Below are 18175 nucleotides of genomic sequence, written 5' to 3'. Positions count from 1 at the left end.
ATGGGTTTCCATGGCCAAACAGCTACACACAAGCATTAGATCACCATGCGCAATGGCAAGCGTCGGCTGGAGTGGTGTAAAATTTGCCGCAATTGGACTCTGGAGCAGTGGAAACGCATTCTCAGGAGTAATGAATCACGCTTCACCATCTGGCAGTCCGACAGACAAATCTGGATTTGGCAGATGCCAGGAGAACGCTACCTGCCTGAATGCATAGTGCCAACTGTAAAGTTTGGTGGAGGAGGAATAATGGTCTGGGGTTGTTTTTCATGGTTCGGGTTAGGCCCCTTAATTCCAGTGAAAGGACATCTTAATGCTATAGCATACAATGACATTCTAGACGATTCTGTGCCAACTTTGTTCCAAGCCTAATTACCCAACATCAGTGCCCGACCTCACTAATGCTCTTGTGGCTGTATGGACTCAAGTCTCCTCAGCAATGTTCCAACATCTAGTGGAAAGCCTTCCCAGAAGAATGGAGGCTGTGATAGCAGCAAAGGCGGGACCAACTCCATATTAATGCCCATGATATTGGAATGAGATGTTCAACTTTATTGTAAGAGCAGGTACTTTACATGAAATATCTCTCAAAGATGATCTTGTGAATAACAGCGCTTGACTAGGAAGCTCAACATCCACAATGTCTCCCTGTCTGAAATCAGACAGATGAGTGGATCATTACTTTCAAAGGCCTAATGTAGCCTTCGTTACTGGTTTATAAGGCCTACAGTTGAAGTCGGAAGTTTACATACACTTAGGTTGGAGTCATTAAAACTCGTTTTTCAACCACTCCACAAATTTCTTGTTAACAAACTATAGTTTTGGCAAGTTGGTTAGGACATCTACTTTGTGCATGACACAAGTAATTTTTCCAACAATTGTTAACAGACAGATTATTTAACTTATAATTCACTGTATCACAATTCCAGTGGGTCAGAAGTTTACATACACTGAGTTGACTGTGCCTTTAAACAGATTGGAAAATTCCAGTAAATGATGGCATGGCTTTAGAAGTGTCTGATAGGCTAATTGACACCATGTGAGTCAATTGGAGGTGTACCTGTGGATGTATTTCAAGGCCTACCTTCAAACTCAGTGCCTCTTTGTTTGACATCATGGGAAAATCAAAAGAAATCAGTCAAGACCTCAGAAAAAATATTGAAGACCTCCACAAGTCTGGTTCATCCTTGGGAGCAATTTCCAAATGCCTGAAGGTACCACGTTCATCTGTACAAACAATAGTATGCAAGTATAAACACCATGGGACCACGCAGCCGTCATACCGCTCAGGAAGGAGACGCGTTCTGTCTCCTAGAGATGAATGTACTTTGGTGTGAAAAGTGCAAATAAATCACAGAACAACAGCAAAGGACCTTGTGAAGATGCTGGAGGAAACAGGTACAAAAGTATCTATATCCACAGTGAAACGAGTCCTATATCGACATAACCTGAAAGGCCGCTCAGCAAGGAAGAAGCCACTGCTCCAAAACCGCCATAAAAAAGCCAGACTACAGTTCGCAACTGCACAAGGGGACAAAGATCGTACTTTTTGGAGAAATGTCCTCTGGTCTGATGAAACAAAAATAGAACTGTTTGGCCATAATGACCATCGTGATTTTTGGAGGAAAAAGGGGGAGACTTGCAAGCCGAAGAACACCATCCCAACCATGAAACACGGGGGGTGGCAGCATCATGTTGTGGGGGGCTTTGCTGCAGGAGGGACTGGTGGACTTCACAAAATAGATGGCATCATGAGGACAAAAAATAATGTGGATATATTGAAGCAAGTCTCAAGACATCAGTCAGGAAGTTAAAGCTTGGTCGCAAATGGGTCTTCCAAATGGACAATGACCCCAAGCATACTTCCAAAGTTGTAGCAAAATGGCTTAAGGACAATAAAGTCAAGGTATTGGAGTGGCCATCACAAAGCCCTGACTTCAATCCCATAGAAAATGTGTGGGCAGAACTGAAAAAGCATGTGCGAGCAAGGAGGCCTTCAAACCTGACTCAGTTACACCAGCTCTGTCAGGAGGAATGGGCCAAAATTCACCCAACTTATTGTGGGAAGCTTGTGGAAGGCTAGCCAAAATGTATGACCGAAGTTAAACAATTTAAAGGCAATGCTACGATATACTAATTGAGCGTATGTAAACTTCTGACCCACTGGGAATGTGATGAAAGAAATTAAAGCTGAAATAAATAATTCTCTCTACTATTATTCTGACATTTCACATTCTTAAAATAAATTGGTGATCCTAACTGACCTAAGACAGAATTTTTACTAGGATTAAATGTCAGGAATTGTGAAAAACTGAGTTTAAATGTATTTGGCTAAGGTGTATGTAAACTTCCAACTTCAACTGCTTACAAATACTCTACGAAGGCTCTATAAAGCCTTATAAGTTATAGGTGGTTTGTTTAAATGATGACCGTAGTGTGCCTACAGTAATGGCTGTCGGTACTGGACTCTGTTACATCAGACACTTTGCCCCAGAGAAAGTAGGTTCCGCTGCAGAGATAAATATGAATTCAGCTCTATGAATGTGGGACACTTCCGTCACGCTGGAATTGGAATCACACATGTCCTCCAGCCATCATTAATGTGAGAGGAACCTGGCTAGTGTGGCCGTGGCGACCGATTCCTCATGTCACCCTGTCTGCATCCCGCGCCATGAGGAAGTCTTTCAAATTCACATTTCAAACCAATTGGTGGCATCTCCTCAGGTGATTGATATCCATCTCTCTAACCTCACCACAACCCCCCACTTCAACCTCACCCCAACCTTATGCAGGAGGCAGAGAGAGAGACAGACAGGAGACAGACATGCAGGCCAGACCCTGTCTAGCCTCCGTTCTTTCCTCACGCCTCCTGTTCTGTGCTCTGTTCCAAAACTCTTGTTGCTGCATATTTTTTCCTAGATTTTTACTTGAAGCATTGTGACCTAATTCTGGAGAGCTTCTTTATAAACAAAGTCGTGGCAGTGAGCCTGAATGCTGCTAGACCCTAAAGAACAGCCATGAGGATCAGATCTGCTTGGTGTTTGACAGACAGACTTGGTTGTCTTCTGGTTTGCCATCGATTGTGTATAATATTTTACTGATTGTCATGGTTTAATGATCCTTGTGATGGGAGAATGCACAGCTGGTGCAAGAACTGGGGAACTATTTATCATGTGGCCTCTGACCATAAGATGAGTTGTAAGGAAAAATAGCTATTTCAAACAAACTACTGACAGCCTACACTATGTCTGGTGAAATAATTGGAGAACATGTAGAACAAAGATGTCGTTAATGGAGAAGCACAGCTGCTTTCAATTATGAATCCTCAGCTGCTCTTATCTGTTATTCTGTAGTCTCCATAAATACAACAGATGATTTAACAATCCACTCCATGTTTTACAACTGCTTTCACTAATTGATCCTCAGCTGATCTTATAGTAACTGTTCTATGTAGGCTTCATACAAGTCATGATTTACCAAGGTACTCCTCATGTTTTACAATGTGAACAACCCTTAATGGCTTCCGTGACAGTGGCTGACGAAATCTGTTGTAGAGGTTAAGCAGCAGGAGGTGGAGGTCTCTGTTCAGGTGTACAGGCTGGCTCTGGTGAGGGGGTGCTGGTGATAGTCCCCTCAAAGCACAGTAATGGGAAACAGACCCACACCGGTAAACATGGAACACATGGAACCACATACAGAACTGACCCTCTGTCCCACACTACACTTCCACAGAGAACCTGCTACATCAGTCTGCGGAATGGGAGAGAGGGCACACAACATCATCATGATCTTCCTCATCATAATTATCAAAGTCAATGTAATTACAATGATTAGAACCATAATTCTAATAATAATGAATCATGAACCGTGCGGTGCTAAAGAACAAGCTGAACCTCGGCAAGACGGAGCTGCTCTTCCTCCCGGGGAAGGACTGCCCGTTCCATGATCTCGCCATCACGGTTGACAACTCCCTTGTGTCCTCCTCCCAGAGTGCTAAGAACCTTGGCGTGATCCTGGACAACACCCTGTCGTTCTCCACTAACATCAAGGCGGTGACCCGATCCTGTAGGTTCATGCTCTACAACATTCGCAGAGTACGACCCTGCCTCACACAGGAAGCGGCGCAGGTCCTAATCCAGGCACTTGTCATCTCCCGTCTGGATTACTGCAACTCGCTGTTGGCTGGGCTCCCTGCCTGTGCCATTAAACCCCTACAACTCATCCAGAACGCCGCAGCCCGTCTGGTGTTCAACCTTCCCAAGTTCTCTCACGTCACCCCGCTCCTCCGCTCTCTCCACTGGCTTCCAGTTGAAGCTCGCATCCGCTACAAGACCATGGTGATTGCCTACGGAGCTGTGAAGGGAACGGCACCTCCATACCTTCAGGCTCTGATCAGGCCCTACACCCAAACAAGGGCACTGCGTTCATCCACCACTGGCCTGCTGGCCCCCCTACCTCTGAGGAAGCACAGTTCCCGCTCAGCCCAGTCAAAACTGTTCGCTGCTCTGGCACCCCAATGGTGGAACAAGCTCCCTCACGACGCCAGGACAGCGGAGTCAATCACCACCTTCCGGAGACACCTGAAACCCCACCTCTTTAAGGAATACCTAGGATAGGATAAAGTAATCCTTCTAACCCCCCCCCCCCCCCCCCCCCCCTTAAAAGATTTAGATGCACTATTGTAAAGTGGTTGTTCCACTGGATATCATAAGGTGAATGCACCATTTTGTAAGTCGCTCTGGATAAGAGCGTCTGCTAAATGACTTAAATGTAATGTAATGTAACATACAGTACAGTAGGTGTCTCTTTCACTGCCTGCCTGCAATAGAAGACTCCTTGTTCAGCAGCACAGTGTCCGGTCACTCCTACCATTTCCGTGTCGCAGCTGATTAGATGTGATGTTCCTGTCCTGCGTCCGCTCGGATGGACGGCCTAACCCCAAACGGACGCTTTAGTGTCAGCACAGGAACAGCTTGGAAGTCATCATAGCTAGGTGTTGGCTCACAGGAATGCATGTGTCAAAATAATCCTGTGAAACACGTCCTTCAAAATCTGTCCCCATAAAACAGAGCATGTATAATATATACTGTATACTTCATGTGTGTGTGTGTGTGTGTGTGTATTGTATCTTACCCTACTGCTCCTTCTCTCTACAGGGAGACCCAGGACCTGAGGGACAGCGAGGACTGACTGGCATAGTGGGAACTATGGTAACTATAGACCCTCCTCTCTCCCCTCTCATCCCCTCTCCTTCTCTCTCCTCCTCTCTTCCTCTCCTCCTCTATCCTCTCCTCCTCTCTCATTTCCTCAACTCCTCTCCTCACTCCTCTCGTATCCTCTCCTCCTCTGTACTCTCCTCTCCTTCTCTCTCCTCTCATTTTTTTACATTTACATTTTAGTCATTTAGCAGACGCTCTTATCCAGAGCGACTTACGGTAGTGAATGCATACATTTCATACAATTTCATACATTTTTTTCTGTGCTGGCCCCCCGTGGGAATCGAACCCACAACCCTGGTGTTGCAAACACCATGCTCTACCAACTGAGCTACAGGGAAGGCTCTCCTCTCCTATCCTCCTCTCTCATCTCCTCTCTCCTCTCCTTTTCTTTCCTCCTCACCTATACTCTCCTCATCTCTCCTATTCTTTCTCTCCTCTCCTCTCCTCTCCTCTCCTCTCCTCTCCTCTCCTCTCCTCTCCTCTCCTCTCCTCTCCTCTCCTCTCCTCTCCTCTCCTCTCCTCTCCTCTCCTCTCCTCTCCTCTCCTCTCCTCTCCTCTCCTCTCCTCTCCTCCTCTTCCCTCTCCTCTTCTCTTCTCTCCTCTTATCCTCTCCTCCCCAGCAAGTCATTTCTTATACCAGCCTCTGTATCTTCCTCTGTCTGACCTCTTTTCAAAATGGCTGCCACTGAGGAGTCCCTCCTCTCTTGTTCTCTCTCTGACAGGGCCTGGCGGGAAAAGCGGGGCTGCCTGGATTGAAAGGTGATAAGGTGATCTAAATATTTATATTATTGTAGTGTATCTGGGAATGTCTTAGTCCAATGTGTGTATGAGTGGGATCTGTGTCCAGTACTTGGGGAGGATGATGGGATAGGATGGGAGTAGCTGAACAGAGGAATGATTATTTGATATGCACGTACAGTACCAGTCAAAAATGTGGACACACCTACTATGAAAACTATGAAATAACACATGGAATCATGTAGTAAACAAAAAAGTGTTGAACAAATCTAAATATATTTGAGATTTGAGATTCTTCAAAGTAGCCAACCTTTGCCTTAATGACAGCTTTGCACACTTTTTGCATTCTCTCAACCAGCTTCATGAGGTAGTCACCTGGAATGCATTTCAATTCGATCAATCAATCAATCAATCAAATTAATTTATAAATCCTTTTTACATCAGCCGATGTCACAAAGTGTAATACAGAAACCCAATTAACAGGTGTGCCTTGTTAAAAGTTAATTTGTGTAATTTCTTTCTTAATGCGTTTGAGCCAATCAGTTGTGTTGTGACAAGGTAGGTGTGGTATACAGAAGATAGCCCTATTTAGTAAAAGACCAAGTCCATATTATGGCAAGAACAGCTCAAATAAGCAAAGAGAAACGACAGTCCATCATTACTTCAAGACATGAAGGTCAGTCAATCTGGAAAATGTAAAGAACGTTGAACATTTCTTCAAGTGTAGTTGCAAAAACCATCAAGCGCTATGATGACACTGGCACTTCTGAGGACCGCCACATGAATGGAAGACCCAGAGTTACCTGTGCTGCAGAGGATACGTTTATTAGAATTACCAGCCTCAGAAATTGCAGCCCAAATAAATGCTTCACAGAGTTTAAGTAACAGACACATCTCAACATCAACTGTTCAGAGAAGACTACGTGAATCAGGCCTTCATGGTCGAATTGCTGCAAAGAAACCACTACTAAAGGACACCATTAAGTAGAAGAGACTTGCTTGGGCCAAGAGACACAAACAATGGACATTAGACTGGTAGAAATCTGTCCTTTGGACTGATGAGTCCAAATTTGAGATTTTTGGTTCCAACTGCCATGTCTTTGTGAGACGCAGAGTAAGTAAACAGATGATCTCCGCATGTGTGATTCCCACTGTGAAGCATGGAGGAGGAGGTGTGATGTGTGGGGGTGCTTTGCTGGTGACACTGTCTGTGATTTATTTAGAATTCAAGGCACACTTAACCAGCATGACTACCAAAGCATTCTGCAGTGATACGCCATCCCATCTGGTTGGCGCTTAGTGGGACAATCATTTGTTTTTCAACAGGACAATGACTCAACCCACCTCTAGGCTGTGTAAGGGCTATTTGATCAATAAGGAGAGTGATGGAGTGCTGCATCAGATGACCTGGCCCCCACAACCACCCGACCTCAAGCCAATTGAGATGGTTTGGGATGAATTGGACCGCAGAGTGAAGGAAAAGCAGCAAACAAGGGCTCAGCATATGTGGGAACTCCTTCAAGACTGTTGGAAAATCATTCCAGGTGAAACTGGTTTAGAGAATGCCAAGAGTGTGCAAAGCTGTCATCAAGGCAAATGGTGACTACTTTGAAGAATCTCAAATATAAAATATATTTTGATTTGTTTAACACTTTTTTGGTTGCTATGTGATTCCATATGTGTTATTTCATAGTTTTGATGTCTTCACTATTATTCTACAATGTAGAAAATAGTAAAAATAAAGAACAACCCTTGAATGAGTAGGTGTGTGCAAACTTTTGACTGGTATTGTACATGCCAGTAGTCAATGTACAGTAGCTATTACTATGAGAAATCGAAATGCGTTGTGTAAATCCTTGCTAAATGTTTCCCCATTCCAACTCTGTAGTACAACTGTTTAAGTTTGTTTTACTTTCCTAACAATTACACAGTTCCTCCATCAAACTGTTGGTCTTGAATGCTGCTTGACTATTGATTGATATATCTTCTATGGGATGGGTTAGATAGAGACATGTCACTCACTCATAACAGGGGTGGGGAAACTGTGTGTCCTCAGTGTGATTGTATTGTTTTGTTGTTAACGCTGTCCTCTGATGTAAGCAGGGTGGTTGTATTATATCTCTGTGTGACGCTGTAACATTCAGGGCGAACCTGGACTAAGGGGTGAACCGGGAGAGATGGGTTACCAAGGTGACAAGGTAGGACCGCAACACATTTCCCATCAGTCTGAATAATTCATTGATTTGTTTTTATCATGAGCAGGACATTCTCCAGATGCATCATAGGGGTCTTTTCTCAGTCAACACGGCTGTGATGCTAGTTTCAAACACATACTGTATGCAGTGCTGTAACCAACTCTTAGCATCCCAAACATGTATAGCAGATGTATAGGCAACGATAGAAGGCTAAGGTTGGGTTCAGCACATGCAATATGGATATGAAGCTACTGTACGTTGATGATAAATACACATACAGATGGAGATGATAAATCTCAGCGCTGCTTGTCAGAGAGCTGACAGTTAGACTAAACACTCTCAGGTCCCTGTTGCATTGTACAACACACACACACACACACACACACACCCTTATGTACGACACACACACACACCCGCACGCACACACACACACACACACCCCCCACACACACACACCCTTATGCACACACACACACACGTAAGCATGCACGCACACACACACACACACACACACACACACACACACACACACACACACACACACACACACACACACACACACACACACACTCAAAAGGGAGTGATATAATGAGTGATGGAGAGAATAGGAGAATAAACAAGTGTTTTTCTGTTTGTACTCCCAGGGTGCTGCTGGCTTGTCTGGATCTCCTGGACTCCGTGGGAAACCAGGTCCACCTGTACGTAGTGTGTTTGTGTGTGGTGTGTATGTGTGTGTGTGTATATGTGTGTGTGTATATGTGTTTCTCATTTTAACCCATTAGACTGGCACTTAATTAATGGAATAACCCCAGTAAACACCCTGTACCTTTTAGACTTTAAATACCTGCACTTTGTTACTAACAGCCCATATACTGTAGCTGCCTGAAACTAAACCATCCTGCAGGGAAACTATGAGGACAAATTCACACAACATATTTATAGCACCTGTGTGTGGGTCTCTTTTTGTGTATATAATATACAGGACGTTATGTGATCAACCGTAGACTTTAATTCTATAGACGCCAGGCAGTCAATCCCTGTAACATCACATAAAGACCATATTAATATTTGTTTTGACAACACAATACCAACCACACACAGCTTGCCTGCCTCCTTAGAAACACTGGCAACTGTCAAATAGAGTGAAAACTCACTACTGACGCTTTGAGTGCCAATCCTTTATCTACCTCATGCTGTTTGTGTATATAATATACAGTACGTTATGCATGTGTGGCTGTCTGTTTGTGTATATAATATACAGTACGTTATGCATGTGTGGCTGTCTGTTTGTGTATATAATATACAGTACGTTATGCATGTGTGGCTGTCTGTTTGTGTATATAATATACAGTACGTTATGCATGTATGAATGTCTGTTTGTGTATATAATATACAGTACGTTATGCATGTGTGGCTGTCTGTTTGTGTATATAATATACAGTACGTTATGCATGTGTGGCTGTCTGTTTGTGTATATAATATACAGTACGTTATGCATGTATGAATGTCTGTTTGTGTATATAATATACAGTACGTTATGCATGTGTGGCTGTCTGTTTGTGTATATAATATACAGTACGTTATGCATGTGTGGCTGTCTGTTTGTGTATATAATATACAGTACGTTATGCATGTGTGGCTGTCTGTTTGTGTATATAATATACAGTACGTTATGCATGTGTGGCTGTCTGTTTGTGTATATAATATACAGTACGTTATGCATGTGTGGCTGTCTGTTTGTGTATATAATATACAGTACGTTATGCATGTGTGGCTGTCTGTTTGTGTATATAATATACAGTACGTTATGCATGTGTGGCTGTCTGTTTGTGTATATAATATACAGTACGTTATGCATGTGTGGCTGTCTGTGAGAGTGAGAGAGAAGAAAAGAGAGAGATGCTTGGCATTGATGTTACCACTTTGTGTTGATGTTTTCATGCGTCTTTGCTCTAAATTCAAACAGAAGAGAAACCTGCACACTGCTCTTGCTCCTATCACTTAAAGCTTTAATAAAATAAGTAATTCGGACAAGGGAAGTGTGCGGATTTCTCTTTTGTTTTAAGTTATCACATTATTCCCACGCACCTGCAACCGGATAACTCAGATATACATGTGCTTTTTAAAATGTTTAATGTCTCTCTGCTCTGACAGGGTAAAATGGGTGAGATCGGACCGCAGGGATCTCCTGGCCCACTAGGACCTGAGGTAAAACACTGACATCATTAAAGCCACACTCTGTTAAATGTCTGCTATTATGTTTCTTTCGCTTTAATGGTCATTGAGCTACTGATACAGCTCAATATGATGTCATCAAATGATGTCATAAACCTCTGTCATATAGTGCTATACATGGTCAAACAAGTAAACCATGCAAACTGAACCAATCACTAAAACATATCGTCCTGATCTAAGAGTTTGTTCCTACACACTGTTGTTATAGTCAAGTTCAAATTCTAGTTCTGTTGGGACCATATTGTATCCCTGTCCTATTACTTGCCAGAGATCTTTTCAAGTTCAAGTTTGAAATGTATTGTCCCAGAGGGAAATTGGTGGCAGAGATGGGATAGAGAAACCGCCCTGAGACTGTCTGAGGCGATCTGCTCTACTACCTGTATTCTGTCTGGGGTCAGGGTGTAAACTAATACACACTATCACTACACTAACACCATAAAACCCGATCAACCCCACATCACTCTTTATCTTTACCCTCTGATTAGACAGTGTGTAAAAGCAACATGGGCACTGGTCTATATTAACTATAGTTATAGCCGTATAGTGCCTTTGTATGGCATCTATCTTTTTAGTTGATCACAGGTTGTCACAACCAGGTGAGACAGTGTGTAGAAGCCACGGGTCCAGGTCCAGTGTAATGCCTCATAGTGCTTTTTATGACTGCTCAGTATCTATCTCTATGGCTGCTGCCTCCCTCCCAACCCTAGATCATGTTAAACTCCTGTCCTGGTCCATGAGACAGACACATGTAAACAGTAGATAAGCTAACAGAGAAGACACAGTAAGGAACTAAAACCATCATGGGCACAGGTCCAGAGTAGTGCTTTAGACTGCCTCTTTATTGCTGCTCACTATCTATAGTATCTCTACGGCTGCTGCCTCCCTCCCAACCCCAGGTCAGCCACTCTCCTGTGTTGAATGAATGCTAAACACTTGAGATAAGGTCGTGAACTTGGGGGACAGAGTCCAACTTGAGAGGACAGGATACACACACCAAGCAAACTGAACCATCTGCGAAATACATCGATAGCACTCCTTAAACCCACCACAGATATACATTGATAACACTCCTTAAACCCACCACAGATATAGATTGATAACACTCCTTAAACCCACCACAGATATACATTGATAACACTCCTTAAACCCACCACAGATATACATTGATAACACTCCTTAAACCCACCACAGATATACATTGATAACACTCCTTAAACCCACCACAGATATACATTGATAACACTCCTTAAACCCACCACAGATATACATTGATAACACTCCTTAAACCCACCACAGATATACATTGATAACACTCCTTAAACCCACCACAGATATACATTGATAACACTCCTTAAACCCACCACAGATATACATTGATAACACTCCTTAAACCCACCACAGATATACATTGATAACACTCCATAAACCCACCACATATATACATTGATAACACTCCTTAAACCCACCACATATATACATTGATAACACTCCATAAACCCACCACAGATATACATTGATAACACTCCATAAACCCACCACATATATACATTGATAACACTCCATAAACCCACCACATATATACATTGATAACACTCCATAAACCCACCACATATATACATTGATAACACTCCTTAAACCCACCACAGATATACATTGATAACACTCCTTAAACCCACCACAGATATACATTGATAACACTCCTTAAACCCACCACAGATATACATTGATAACACTCCTTAAACCCACCACAGATATACATTGATAACACTCCTTAAACCCACCACAGATATACATTGATAACACTCCTTAAACCCACCACAGAAATACATTGATAACACTCCTTAAACCCACCACAGATATACATTGATAACACTCCTTAAACCCACCACAGATATACATTGATAACACTCCTTAAACCCACCACAGAAATAAAGTACATACAGTAAGCTTTCCTTCATCCCTGTGTCACATTGGTTCTGATTTATTCCCAATCTAGCAGATCTACAAGACAGCAGGATAGCAGGAGACCATAGATAGGAATATATAGGATTTGGAAAGTCAAACTAATCCAAACGTATCCTGTTATGTTCTCGGTGTGTGCACATCATGTGACTCACAGACTAGATGTCTTTTAAGTTTTTATCAAACTGAATCTAACAATGTCTCACTTGTTTTACCATCCGTCCTATAAATGTTGTAGCTCTACTTTATGCTGGTTAACTGTTTGTTGCCTTGTCAAGATCAAAGAGCCCAGAAAGGTTCACTCCATTTGACTCTTTTTGGCCCTGTTAAAACACCACATCTGTAAACCTGATAGATCTCCATAGCTTTCTCTCCCCCTTTCTCCCTCTCCTCCTCTCCCCCTCTCCTTCTCCCTCTCCTCCACCAACTCTCCCCCTCTCCTCCTTCTCCTCCTCTCCCCACCAACTCTCCCCCTCTCCTCCTTCTCCTCCTCTCCCCACCAACTCTTCCCCTTCTCCTCCTTCTCCTCCTCTCCCTACCAACTCTCCACCTCTCCTCCTCTCCCCCACCAACTCTCCCCTTCTCCTCCCTCTCCTCCTTTCCCCCACCAACTCTCCCCCTCTCACCCTCTCCTTCTCCCTCTCCTCCTCTCCCCACCAACTCTCCACCCACTCTCCCTCTCTCCCCCTTTCTCCCTCTCTCCCCCTCTCTCCTCCCCTTCTCCCTCTCCTCCTCTCCTCCACCAACTCTCCTCCCACTCTCCCTCTCTCCCCCTCTCACCCTCTCCTTCTCCCTCCCACTCTCCCCCACCAACTTTCCTCCCTTTCTCCCCCTCACCCTCACCCTCTCCCCACACCAACACTCCTACATCTTTCCCCCTCCCCATCCCCTGTTTTAATTGAGCCGGCCATGCCATGCTGAGACAGGTGTGTCTGACAGTCTTCAGCCAACATCTCTATCCATCACCCCCTTTACATCAGGTTCATATAACATAGCTAGGCCCAGTCACTCTTTAGATACAGATGTATTGACCTTGCCTACCCGTCTTACAGAGGGGTCAGTGTGCTCTCTGTTCTCATCATTGTTAATCCATAAAGTATTTTTTTAGAAAAGAGGGGCAGTGTGGGTCTGACCCTGACACAGATATAGCAATATACAAGCATATATATGTAGATAATCCTCCACTCCCTTTCTGTACACACATATCTAAAGAAAGTATAATGTAATAGAATGAATATAAAGTAACTGAATACATTCAGGTGTGTTCAGGAGTGTGTCATGTTAGATGTGGCATCAAACCTATATGATCACATCTGTCTTCTGATTAATGATGTCGTCAAAGAACCAGGTGGTTCATTATAACTCTTTTATTGTATTTCATCCTGTTTCATTTCTCAGGGTTTTCCTGGAGACATCGGTGTGCCAGGTCCCAACGGCCCTCCTGGACCTAAGGTAAAGCACTGTTTCCACAACTCAACTCAAAATGCTTAATCAGCAGGGGTTCGAACCAAAATTATTATTTTTTTGTTCTGAACAGAACCAAACATTTTTTTGTTCGGTTCCACTGTTCTGACCTGCAAAATAAAATTTTGAACTGGTTGGAACCCCAAAAAAGTACCAGTTTTTAAACCTCTGAAATATATACAGGTTTTATATTAAGCTCGACATTAGGCTGCGGTAGGCTATGCTTCAGAGGGGAGGGGCAGGTAGCCTACACATTGACAAGATTTTCAGCAGGCAGACAGACGGACGGACGGACGGACGGCAGGCAGGCATACAACAGACAGACAGACAGACAGACAGACAGACAGACAGACAGGAAGGAAGGAAGGAAGGAAGGAAGGAAGGAAGGAAGGAAGGAAGGAAGGAAGGAAGGAAGGAAGGAAGGAAGGAAGGAAGGAAGGAAGGAAGGAAGGAAGGAAGGAAGGAAGGAAGGAAGGAAGGAAGGAAGGAAGGAAGGAAGGAAGGAAGGCAGACGCAGGATTACCTTTCTGAATGACAGAGTGAGGGCTTTGCATAGGCGCTTTGCTCTGTTTTTTGTGGTACATAATTAACCGGTTCCCATGATTTTAAAATAATGGTTTTGTTCCGAAACAATTTACAGTAGATCATTTTTGTTCCCAGTTCTGATTCTGTTCCTTGAAAAATGAATTTATTTTCCGCTGTTCTGTTCCCTGAACCGGTTCCAACCCCTGATCCTCAGTGCATCTTCCACTCCTGAGGATTCATTTGTGTGTTTTCGATAATAGCAACACATCTGTTTTGTATGACATACCATGTATCCTGCTCTGTTGCAGGGACTCCTAGGTGCCAGAGGGCCACAGGGACCCCCAGGGCCAAAAGGAACAGAGGTAAGAGACATTATCAAGAACTTGTAGCTTGTGGGTGAGAACCACTAAACTACTGTACATCATACTCAGAATACTGCAGACACAACTGAACATGCAGGAAGCTAACAATATTTAGTTTGCATTTGATTACAAAACAGATTCTCCGTTTATACATACAGTTGAACCTGTAACCAGAGTTGAGGCGGTTGGCATTGCTACATTACGTTCAGGCTATGTGGAGCACTATGTAGAGCTGTAGAGTGATTCCAGGTCCCAGGGCATGTTCCACTGTACTGTATACCGTCATGATTCATCACTGGGTGCTAATCAAAAACAAGGCAGACTCCAGGGCTTTCCAGGCAGCAGTGGAAAATAAGAACAGAAGCCTTGGCAGTGTGTACAGTACAGTGTGTACAGTACAGTGTGTACAGTACAGTGTGTGCAGTACAGTGTGTACAGTACAGTGTGTGCAGTACAGTGTGTACAGTACAGTGTGTGCAGTACAGTGTGTACAGTACAGTGTGTACAGTACAGTGTGTACAGTACAGTGTGTGCGGTACGTACACTTTTCCATTGTGCTAGTGTTACGGTATTGGCACCCAACTCAACTGTGGTACCAAGTTGGGAGGCCCCTCAATCTCTCTCTCACTCTCTTTCCTGGCACGGAGTCTTATTGCATAGCCTGCAAGAAAATGCTGTAGAGTTCAATCACTATAGCATTAATAACTTTCCCTTAAGCTGATCAGAGAAAATGTCTCAAAGCAGAACATCATACATGCTAATCATTGGAATCATCAAGCTCTCCTTCAGGCAGTGTGGACATAGAGAGAAACATCCAGGTCACTCTGCTAGGGAGAACACAGTGATCGATGAGAGTACTCACACACACAGCTAGCTAGTGTTACTGCCAGTGCCCAGTGATGTTACCAGGTCCCCAAATCCAGCTGTATATGATGCATTGCACTGTGTTGACCTGTTTTACTGTGTATTTCCAGGGTGATGAGGGACACCTTGGCCCACTTGGCGGCCCTGGCACCACTGTAAGTGTCTCCAGCCCCCCTTCAAATCACACTGCAGATACACAACCTGCATGTTTTCCTGTTGGTCTCCATCTCCACCCATTTCCTGGTGTTTCATCATGAAGTGACACAGATGAGATGTGATAAAACATGAAAAGCTGATGCATCCTGTAATGTGTGTGTGTGTGTGTGTGTGTGTGTGTGTGTGTGTGTGTGTGTGTGTGTGTGTGTGTGTGTGTGTGTGTGTGTGTGTGTGTGTGTGTGTGTGTGTGTGTGTGTGTGTGTGTGTGTTTCTCTACAGGGGAGAGTTGGAAGGAAAGGCTACATAGGGGAACCTGGACCTGAGGGACTGAAGGTAAGAAGTTACTATCAGCTTGCATACTGTACGTATGCTGTATTGGACTGTTTAGAAAAACAACTAACACAGTGTCAGTCGATAAGGTCCATTTGCAGATATGGTCCAGTGTGTGTGTAACCAGCTCTTTCCCTTGGTGTTGTGTCTAATCATAAGCTAACTGTCCAGAATAATTCCATAACAGTGAGCAATATAACCAGGGTAGTAGGAATGAAAACTAACATTATATATACAAAAGTATGTGGACACCCCTTCAAATTAGTGGGTTTGGCTATTTCAATCACACCTGTTTCTAACAGGTGTATAAAATCGAGTGCACAGCCATGCAATCTCCATAGACAAACATTAGCAGTAGAATGGGCTTACTGAAGAACTCAGTGACTTTCAACGTGACACCTTCATAGGATGCCACCTTTCCAACAAGTCAATTTGTAAAATGTATGACTTGCTAGAGCTGCCCCGGTCAACTGTAAGTTCTGTTATTGGGAAGTGGAAACGTCTAGGAGCAACGACGGCTCCGCCGCGAAGTGGTAGGCCACACAAGCTCACCGAACGGGACTGCAGAGTGCTGAAGCGCTTGTCGTGTAAAAATCATCTGTCCTCGGTTACAACACTCACTACCGAGTTCCAAACTGCCTCTGGAAACAACGTCAGCATAAGAACTGTTCGTTCGGACATTCATGAAATGGGTTTCCATGGCCGAGCAGCTGCACACAGGGGAAAGGAAAGGCTGCCTTATCTGTTGTTCTGTTCCTTAGCAAGGCAGTTAGCCCACTGTTCCCCCGGGCGCCTAAGATCACCATGTGCAATGCCAAGCGTTTGCTGGAGTGGTGTAAAGCTCACCGCCATTGGACTCTGGAGCAGTGAAAACATGTTCTCTGGAGTGATGAATCACGCCTCACCATTTGGCAGTCCAACGGACAAATCTGGGTTTGGCGGATGCCAGGAGAACGCTACCTGCACGAATGCATAGTGTCAACTGTAAGGTTTGGTGGAGAAGGAACAACGGTATGGGGCTGTTTTTCATGGTTCAGGCTAGGCCCCTTAGTTCCAATGATGCAAAATCAATACAATGACATTCTAGATGATTCTGTCCTTCACACTTTGTGGCAACAGTTTGGGGAAGGCCCTTTCCTGTTTCAGCATGACAATGCCCCCGTGCACAAAGCGAGGTCCATACAGAAATGGTTTGTCAAGATCGGTGTGGAAGAACTTGACTGGCCTGCACAGAGCCCTGACCTTAACACCATCGAACACCTTTGGAATGTATTGGAACACCGACTGCGAGCCAGGCCTAATCGCCCAACATCAGTGCCCGACCTCACTAATGCTGTTGTGGCTGAATAGATGCAAGTCCCCGCAGCAATGTTCCAACATCTAGTGGAAAGCCTTCCCAGAAGAGTGGAGGCTGTTATAACAGTAAAGGGGGGACCAACTCCATATTAATGCCCATGGTTTTGGAATGAGATGTTCGACGAGCAGGTGTCCACATTCTTTGGTCATGTAGTGTACTATCTAATTGACATGGCCCGCTTACCACTTTTGAGGTCTTAGTTTAGTTTTCTTGTTTAGGTTTTTCTCTTTAAAACAAAGAGCAAAATTCCAGACGTGTTCTTCACGTTACTTCATTAGAGTTAACTGGTGTGAACCCAGTGCAAGGCCTTGTGCCTTCATTATTACTGCTGCACAATGTGGCAGATGTTTATTACTATGGATTACGCTTTAGTGTTTTCCTCTGAATGCCATGCAAGTCAGAGTCCCTGTGTTTGTGAATGAGTTGGCTACTTGTGTTCAAGCGGAGGTGGTTGTGTAATAAATGTATTGAGCCTTATTAACAAAGAGAAGGAATTCTCCCTGGACTGTTATAGAGCATAATGGAAACCCGCAGGAGGGAAATAAACAGAAACAGAAGAAATCAAGAGCATTTCCATGTGTGCTTTTTAATCATTTGTTTATTTAAAACCCTGTGTGTTCAAGCTGTTGATCATGTGACTGAGCGACCATCGGCTGGATCTTAACATCTTAACACACAGGAAGAAAATGTACTAATGTTTTGTTTTGATGTTCTGGTTTTCAGGGGGAGACCGGGGACCTTGGCGGCATTGGAAAAAATGGACCGCAA

The 18175-nt window shown here is 43.9% G+C and overlaps 1 protein-coding gene across 1 annotated transcript in view; it reads left to right on the top strand.

The window, feature by feature from the left end:
- col24a1 (collagen type XXIV alpha 1) overlaps positions 1 to 18175 on the top strand; it is a 199944-nt gene that overhangs the window by 77250 nt on the left and 104519 nt on the right. The window contains exons 15-24 of the mRNA XM_014123375.3: positions 5157 to 5210; positions 5942 to 5986; positions 8102 to 8155; positions 8797 to 8850; positions 10307 to 10360; positions 13748 to 13801; positions 14647 to 14700; positions 15675 to 15719; positions 16000 to 16053; positions 18131 to 18175. Of these exons, the coding sequence (XP_013978850.3) occupies positions 5157 to 5210; positions 5942 to 5986; positions 8102 to 8155; positions 8797 to 8850; positions 10307 to 10360; positions 13748 to 13801; positions 14647 to 14700; positions 15675 to 15719; positions 16000 to 16053; positions 18131 to 18175 (513 nt within the window). The remainder of the gene's footprint in view (positions 1 to 5156; positions 5211 to 5941; positions 5987 to 8101; positions 8156 to 8796; positions 8851 to 10306; positions 10361 to 13747; positions 13802 to 14646; positions 14701 to 15674; positions 15720 to 15999; positions 16054 to 18130) is intronic.

This window comes from Salmo salar, chromosome 10 (genome assembly GCF_965601325.2).
Source record: "Salmo salar chromosome 10, fSalSal1, whole genome shotgun sequence".
NCBI lineage: Eukaryota > Metazoa > Chordata > Actinopteri > Salmoniformes > Salmonidae > Salmo > Salmo salar.
Note: the sequence above shows the minus strand (reverse complement) of the source record. Positions and strands in the feature narration are given on the sequence as shown.